This window comes from Lactuca virosa, chromosome 7 (assembly GCF_052849685.1).
Source record: "Lactuca virosa cultivar CGN04683 chromosome 7, Lactuca_virosa_CGN04683_v6, whole genome shotgun sequence".
Taxonomy (NCBI): domain Eukaryota; kingdom Viridiplantae; phylum Streptophyta; class Magnoliopsida; order Asterales; family Asteraceae; genus Lactuca; species Lactuca virosa.
The window spans coordinates 47617247-47626487 of NC_136432.1; the positions used below are offsets into that span (position 1 = coordinate 47617247).

Here is a 9241-nt window from a genome sequence, read left to right on the forward strand (position 1 = left end):
GGGTTTGTAGCCTTGTCCAAGGGGAGCACAATGGTGGTGTCGGAATCGCGAGAGGTGGCCGGAGTTGGCCGGAAAACGGCCGGAAAGTGGCAGTTGAGTGGTGGTGGCGCCTGGAGTTACAGCAACAGATCGGCCCGATTTTTTAGTGGGGTTTGTAGAGCTCGGAAATTGGTGAAGAATGGCGGTGGTCTCGTGGAATTCTGACCGACGGCTTGACGGGAAACTGAGTTTTAGTGGAGGAGAAGGAGGTGTTCTAATGGAGGTTAAGAGAAAGGAAGAAGAAGGAATGGGAAGAAGGAAGGGCCGGCTGGAGTATAAGTGGGGTTAAGTTGCGATCAAACCTGGTAAAAAACGAGTCAACGTTGGTCAACACCTCACGCGGACGCGGACGCGAGTACACGCGGTCCGCATGAATAAACCAAAAATTATTCTGTCTTGCATCATTTACACGCGGTCAAATGCTGGAGTACACGCGGTCCGTTTTAATAAACACGCGGACGGAGCCACGAGTACACGCGGTCCGCATGAATTGGCTTGAAAGTCTTCTGTGTTCTGAAAAATGGACGCGGACAGTTTAGGGGACCACACGCGGTCCATTTGTTTATTAACGCGGACGACCCTTGGAGTACACGCGGACCGTGTGAGTGCTGTTGCCATTTTTCTCAATTTTTTGCTCTTTGACCAATACGAACACCGTGCCTTCAAATCCAACATTCTTTGACCGCAAGAAGGAAGAAGAAGAGATGTTAAATGCAAAAATGGTCCATCTACGACATTTATTCGGAACTAGAAAAGATGAAAACTTTTAGTTTTCCAAAAATGCCCCTCTTTAACGTCTTTGGCGAGACGTGCTTCCCTCTTGATTTCAGTACACCGGGGCATCCAATTGGATGACATCTAGGACATTTGCGTTAAAACCTTCATAGAAAGGTTTCAATCGATGCCCATTGACTTTAAAGATTTGCCCCGTTTCTTCACTTTGAATCTCAACCGCTCCATGCTCAAAGACGTTTAGCACAACAAATGGACCCATCCATCTTGACCTCAACTTTCCAGGAAATAATTTCAATCGCGAATGGTAAAGCAAAACCCTATGTCCCGGCTCGAAATGCTTGCGGGTAATGGACTTGTCATGGAAAAGTTTCGTCTTCTCCTTGTAAATTCTTGAGTTTTCATAGGAGTCATTTCTCAACTCCTCTAACTCTTGAAGTTGAAGCTTCCTATGCCTTCCCGCTTCATCGATGTTGAAGTTGCATTGCTTGACCGCCCAAAATGCATGGTGTTCCAATTCCACGGGAAGATGACAAGGTTTTCCAAAAACCAACCTAAATGGAGACATTCCTATCAGGGTATTGTACGCGGTCCGATAGGCCTACAAGGCATCATCAAGCCTTAAACTCCAATCTTTCCTTGAGGGATTCACCGTTTTCTCAAGGATACTCTTCACCTCACGATTCGAAACTTCCGCTTGACCGTTCGTTTGTGGGTGGTAGGCGGTTGAAACACGGTGGGTCACGTTGTACTTCTTCAATAAAGCCTCCATCATCTTGTTGCAAAAGTGTGTCCCCCTATCACTAATCAAAGCCCTAGGCACACCAAACCTCACAAAAACATTAGACTTCAAAAACTCGATAACCGTTTTGGCATCGTCCGATCGTATAACTTTGGCCTCAACCCACTTAGAAACATAGTCAACCGCGAGCACGATGTTAACGTTGTCAAACGAAACGGGGAATGTGCCCATGAAATCAATCCCCCATACATCAAAAACTTCACAAACAAGGATGAGATTTTGTGGCATTTGATTCTTTTGTGAAATGTTCCCCGTCCTTTGGCACCGTTCACAACTTTTGCAAAACAAGTAACAATCGCGTGACATGGTTGGCCAAAATAGTCCACACTTAAGGACCTTTCTCAAGGTCCGGCTAGGTCCGAAGTGTCCCCCACAAGCAAGTTCATGACAAAATTGTAAAATGGATTGATGCTCTTGTTGGGGCACACATCGCCTAATAATTTGATCGGGACAATGTTTCCACAAATAAGGTTCATCCCACACATAGTATTTTGCATCACTTTTGAGCTTGTCTTTTTGAGCACGTGTGAATGTGTCGGGATACCTTTTCGTGACCAAAAAGTTAACGATATCGGCATACCAAGGAATAGATTGAGTAAGGGAAAAGAGATGCTCATCCGGAAACTCGTCCCGCAAAGGGAGAGGAGTTTCATTTGAAGTGATCCGGCTTAGGTGGTTGGCGACAAGGTTCTCGCATCCACTCTTGTCCCGGATTTCCAAATCAAATTCTTGTAACAATAAAATCCACCGGATGAGTCTAGGCTTTGCATATTTCTTCGTCATCAAGTACTTAAGAGCTGTGTGATCTGAATACACAATGACCTTGGTACCAAGTAGGTATTGTCTAAATTTCTCCAAGGCGAACACTATGGCCAATAGCTCCTTCTCCGTAGTAGAGTAGTTGCTTTGAGCATTGTCTAGTGTTCTCGATGCATAGTAGATCACATGGGAGGCTTGTCCATTCTTTTGACCCAAAACGGCGCCTATTGCATAGTTGCTTGCATCACACATGATCTCAAAGGGGAGATCCTAATTTGGTGCTTGCATGATGGGGGCGGATGTAAGCAACTCCTTGAGCTTATCGAAAGCTTCTTTGCACGCCTCATTGAACTCGAAATCAACATCCTTTTGCAAGATTTGGCACATTGGTCTTGTTATCTTTGAAAATTCCTTGATGAATCGTCGGTAGAAAGCTGCATGGCCCAAAAAAAGAACGAACTTCCCGAACACAAGTCGGGTAACGTAAGCTTTGAATAACATCAATTTGGCCTTATCTACCTCAATTCCTTTCTTTGACACAATGTGACCCAAAATGAGACCTTGACTCACCATGAAATGACACTTCTCAAAATTTAAAACCAAATTTGTTTCAATACATCTTTTCAAAATTTTGGTGAGATTGGTCAAACACTCTTGTAAGGAATTTCCATATACCGTAAAATCGTCCATAAAAACCTCAATTATGTTTTCGACATATTCGGAAAAGATACTAACCATGCAACGTTGTAAAGTGGCCGGGGCGTTACATAATCCAAATGGCATTCTCCGGTATGCGAAAGTGCCAAATGGACATGTAAATGTTGTCTTTTCTTGGTCTTCCGGTGCCACCGCGATTTGGTGAAAACCGGAGTACCCGTCTAGACAACAATAATGTGATTTCCCAGCCAACCTTTCTAGCATTTGGTCCATGAAAGGTAATGGGAAGTGATCTTTTCTTGTGTTTGCATTGAGTTTGCGGTAGTCAATACATACTCTCCACCCGTTTTGCACACGGGTGGGGACCATCATACCTTTGGTGTTCTCGACTACCGTGATTCCCGTCTTCTTTGGAACGACTTGCACCGGGCTCACCCACTTGCTATCCGAGATTGGATAGATCATTCCCGCATCTAAGAGCTTCAAAATCTCTTTCTTGACCACTTCCATCATCGACGGATTCAACCTTCTTTGCGCGTCTCTACTTGGCTTGCATTCATCCTCCATTAGAATTTTGTGCATGCAAGTGGAGGGGCTCAACCCTTTGATATCCGTAATCGTCCAACCCATGGCTTCTTTATGCTCCCTCAAAACCTTGAGGAGTTGCTCTTCCTCACATTCGGTTAAGTGAGTTGAAATGATGACCGGAAGTGTCTCGTTGTTTCCTAAGTACGCATACTTCAAATGTTGAGGAAGGACCTTCAATTCTAATTCCGGAGGTTGAACAAGGGAGGGTGGCAATCTTGTGTGAGTTTGAGGTAATTCAATTTGCTTCACACTAAATTGAGTGGTCTTCTTGATCTCCAAATTGTTAACCAATCTTTCAACTTCGGGGTCTAGTGAGTAGAGCTTCAACTTCTTGGCTAACTTTCCACAATCAAACCCTTTGCTCAAAACCATCTCCAACGTGTCAACATTAGACAAATCGAACAACTCTTGGGTTAATGGTTCAATAACATCAACAAAACACAAGGATGAAACATCACTAGGATATATCATAGCATCATAAATGTTAAAACTTATTGTTTCACCATCAAACTCCATTGTTAAGCTTCCCGCATACACATCAATCTTTGTTCTAGCCGTCTTCAAGAATGGTCTCCCAAGTAAAATTATACCCGACTTTAAGGACACTTGTTCATCTAGATCAATCACATAGAAATCCACTGGGAAGACCAATTGGTTTACTTGCACTAGGACATCCTCCAAAACACCTCTAGGAAAGACACTTGATTTATCCGCAAGAGAGATTATGACACCGGTTTCACTTAAAGGTCCAACATTAAATGATTCATACACCGAATAGGGCATGACGTTAATAGAAGCACCAAGGTCAAGCATGGCACTACTAAAAGTGACATCTCCTATCTTGCAAGGAACCGTAAACATTCCCGGATCTTTGCACTTGGGTGGAAGCTTCCTTTGTAAAACCGCGGATGCGTTTTCATTCATCGAAATTTTCTCATTTCCCTTCAACTTCCTCTTGTTGGTACAAAGTTCTTTCAAAAACTTTGCATATCTCGGGATTTGCTTGATTGCATCAAGTAGAGGGATGTTTACTTCCACATTTCGGAAGGTGTCTAAAATCTCTTTTTCCTCCATTTTCTTCTTCGAAGTTGCAAGTCGGGAGGGGAATGGCGGTTGAGTGGCTATTGGAGTCACTAGAGGGGTTGTCTTCTTTGGGGCTCCGGCTTGTGCATCATTCTTGACTATAGGTTCTTCAATGGCAATGACTTCTATTTCTTCCTCTTCATCCCTTCGCTTCTTCTTTGAACTACTTTCTTCGGTTTGTTTGCCACTTCTCAAGGTCACCACATTGACATTTGGATTCTTTTCGGTTTGAGAAGGGATTTTACCACGGGACTCCAACTTGCTTATGGATGTAACTATATCTCCCATTTGTGCTTCAAGGTTGGAGATACTAGTTCTTGTCTCTTTTTGGAATTGTTGGGTACTAGTGGCTAGGGATTTGACAATGTCTTCAAGGGACATTCCGGAGCTACTTGGTTGGGATTGAGGAGGTTGTTGGTGGTGCGGAGGGTGTGGTTTTGATTGATAGTGTGGTTGTGGATGTTGGTAATGAGGTTGTGGTGGTGGATAGGATGGTCTAACCAATGCATTTTGAGGCAATGGTCTTGGGTTGTAGCTCACGTTGGGATTTGGCTTCCAACTTGAATTGTAAGCATTTTGGTAACCGGATGGCTTGTTGTGGTAATTTTGGAACTCTCCCGTGGCATTTACATGTTCCGCATCTTCTTGAAGAATTGGACACATATCCGTAGGATGTCCCATTGTTGCACATATCCCACAAACCATCACTTTTGGAGTTTGTCCCATGGCTAGCTTTTGGACAACGGATTTTAGATCTTTGATTTGAGACTCGAGGTTCGATGTTGCCACTTCATTGACTTTGTGTTGTGTATCTCTTTTCATGTCTTGGCGCGGGCCAAAGTGTTGGGAGTTTGCGGCTATGGTGTTGAAAAGTTGTCTTGTTTGTTGTGGAGTTTTACTAAAGACATCTCCACCACTTGAGGCATCAACTAGTCTTCTCTCCATTGGTAACAATCCCTCATAGAAGTGTTGAATGAGGAGTTGTTCCGGAATTTCGTGTTGTGGGCAACTATAACACAAATTGTTGAATCTCTCCAATAATCATGAAAAGTCTCATTTTGACCTTGGCGAATTCCACAAATCTCATTTCTAAGACTTGAGACTCTTGAAGCGGGATAGAACTTATCAAGAAAAGCTCTTGCCATGTCGGTCCATGAGTTGATCGACCACAGGGGAAGATAGAATAACCAATCCTTTGCTCTATCGGCCAATAAAAAGGGAATGCCCTTAGCTTGATTTGGTCATCGGTTGACCCTTGTGGCTTCATGCTAGTACAAATAATGTCGAACATCTTCAAATGCTTATGTGGGTCTTCATTCTCCAATCCATGAAAAGTTGGGAGGTGATGGACTAAACTTGACTTCAGTTCCAAACCTCCTTCCAAAACCGGGTAATTGATACCGGTTGGAGTTTGTGTAACATCGGTTTCGATCATTTGCCTCAAAGTTCTTTCAGGAACTTCTCCTCCGTCCGCCATTGCAATTGGTTCAATAATGGGTGGATTTTGTTGTAGAGGTGGTGTTTCGGGAATTTCTTGGCGAGGGACGGGACTAGAATCGGGTTCCGTGTCACTTGATGAAGCGGGTTCAGCCTCCGGATCCCCATGAGGATTAGAAGTTTGACCACGTTCAATTCGCTTTTCCTTCACCAAATGTCTTGCTTCTTTTTTAATTTCTGGGTTGTAAATCAAGTCACCTGTACGCTGAGATCTGGGCATAGAGAAACAAATTGATTAAAAATAAACCAATCCCCGGCAACGGCGCCAAAATTTGGTGGTTGTCGAGACCAACAAAAATAAATAACCCTAAATCTTTTTACACTAAAATAGTGTATAGTGGTAAAGGGGTCGATCCATGGAGATTGGTTCAATTTATAACTCTATGGAAAATCTCTTTGCCAAAGTACTTGTAAAATGACAATAAAATAAAAATGGGGGGGGGGGGTTAGTTCTTTTTGATTGCTTGACAAAATTAAAACTAACTAGAATGTAAATATGACAAGTAAACAAGTAAAAGATTTGATTAAATTCAATGAAGTGAAATTGGTTGATTTAGGGTACACCACATGGATGACATGGTTGACTTATCATTAGACTAAATAGAATAACACTTGTGAATTGGTTTAACTTGGCTATAGCAATTCATAAGCACAAATTGCCTCATCTCTTCTTAGATATTAAAATGGCTAGAGGAGCTCTTAACACATTTCCTTAATTGAAGTCACAAAATCAATGAAGCATAAAATCTTATGAAAATCAATTAGCTTTAAGTTGAAAGAGTTACCAAGTCCAAAAGATAATCAAATGCTTACATTATCATTATGGAGGAAACATTTCCATGGTCTAAATGAAATGAAAACAAATATATAAACCATTTGTTTCTTACTAATTTGAAAGTCCATTACTTAACCAAGAAATTAGTCAACAAAAATAAGCATTCATTCATCTAAGCTCATGATCAAAGATAAATAAACACAACAAGATGTTTGACTAGAAAACATTTCCATAAATTTCAACACAAGATAATAATAGTCTTCAAAACAACCAATCATCCATGGGATTAAACCCTAATCAACCAAATGAGAGTTTAGCCAAGCATGGCCAAAGTAAAAGAAATGCAATATAGTTTAGTGGTACCAAACATTATTCTAGTTGCAAGATGGAAAGAAATTACACTAATCTTCAAAAAATCTTCAAATCTTCCAAAGCCTCCTTGAGAGAGAATTGTGTGTGTTCTTCAAGTGATAATCCTCAAGAATGCTCCCAAACTCCAGCAGATAAGGTTTAATTCCCGATTCAAAAAGTTTCCCAAAAGCTACCCACCAACTTTCCACAAGTAGAGTCAACAAGTCAAAACTCGGAATCAAGTCAGCACATTTCACGCGGACCGCGTATGGGTCAACTTGCATTAAGAACCAAAAAGTCACCAAATCCAAGAGGAGTCAAATGCTTTCACTACCATGTTGGAGAAAATGTTTTTATGATTGTGTGAAGCAAAAACAACACAAAAATCATTTGTTGCTTGCTAATTTGAGGATCCTTTACTTCATCAAGAAATTAGCCAACTAATCACCACAAACACATTTAAACTCATGAATAAAAACATACAAGTAGTGATGAGATGTTAAAACACAAAACATTCCCATAAAGATTTAAGAACATGTTCATAGATTCTTCAACATTCAACAAAAGTTCAAAGGATTCAACAAAAGTCAACCAATATTAGTTTAGCCAAGCATGGCTAAACTCAAAGAAACAAAGTTAGAGAAGATTGTACCAAACATTTAACAACAATCAAGAGGTAAAAAGATGATGTTCTTGAGGTGTTCTTGGCCTTCAAAAGTCTTCAAAACTCCAGAGAGAATGCTCAAAAATCGGATGTACAAGAGTCTCCAAAAGATGGGCACCAACCCTCCTCAAATATCCTTCCAAATGGATTTCCGAAATTACCCCTGCAGGGCCTTGCGCGACCCGCGTGCTGTTGCGCGGGTGGTGCCTGATATGGGTTATTTTGAGTTTTTGGGCCTCCAAAGCATATCCTACTGGCACAGTTCGAGTCCAATAAGCTTGTAGTCCATAATTCTTCATGTTTTCTTCAATTTAAGCCCAAGATGACTATTCCAAATGATCCATAGCTCACGTAATCAACCGATCATTAATCTCCACATGCTCGAATATTCTTTCGGTTCTTGCAAATTCAAATTTTATTTTCTCCAAGCCTTTAAATAATCATCAAGTCTGCTCCATGCATCAACTTCCATTATTATAAAGCCCAAGATCCTTGATATCCTCTAAGTCCAATCGCTTCCTAAAGATCCCACTCCGCTAATCTCCTTAAAATCTGCAATTAAGCTCACAAAACTAGAAAGTACCCGAAATGGCCATAAAATAACAAAAAGGAAAATATGCATGGAAATTAACTAAATTATGGATGAAATAAACTAAAATAAACTATAAAAAAAAGTAAATAAAATAAACTATCAAATCACCCCAAGCTTAAACCTTACTTGTCCTCAAGTAAGACAAGACTATAATGAAGTCGGGATGAACTAACCTAAGAATAATAAAAAGAATGGACAGAACCGGGGAACCTGATCACAGTGAGTCAACATGGTCAGAATTAATCTTGTTATTATCTCATGACTTTTTCATTCGATGACAATGGAACCATAAACCACAACCAGGACAACTCCTCTAGGTGAGTAAGGAGGGATGGCCAGTCGCAGCCCCAATGGAACATGCATACAATGAAGAACATCTGTAGTAGGGAGAAAGCAGCTGGATGGGCTCGAGTGGAGCTCTTATTTAAGTGTACACTCTTATCACGAAAGTTGCGTGATCTTACGTCTGTCGGCCACTCTCAAGTGTGATTGGGTTTTATCGCTCGGGCACCGTTGTAGGAATCAGTTCACTTAGTGTTGAGCTAAACCTCCCGTAGTATCCGACTCGACAGTCTCTCTAACATCACCAATTTGCGAAAAGAAACAACTCGATCTATATACAACAAAACATTCCTCAACAAATAAATAAGTATCAAACGCCGGGTGACCAAAATGTAGAAAAATTTGTTCAATAATTGAACC

At 41.2% G+C, this 9241-nt stretch overlaps 1 protein-coding gene across 1 annotated transcript; it reads right to left on the minus strand.

Annotated features, from left to right (window-relative positions):
- Positions 1-865: 865 nt before the first annotated feature.
- On the minus strand, positions 866-1339 carry LOC145126606 (uncharacterized). The gene has a single exon (XM_079061939.1). The coding sequence runs from the start codon at positions 1337-1339 to the stop codon at positions 866-868; it is 474 nt and encodes a 157-aa protein (XP_078918065.1).
- Positions 1340-9241: the final 7902 nt, after the last annotated feature.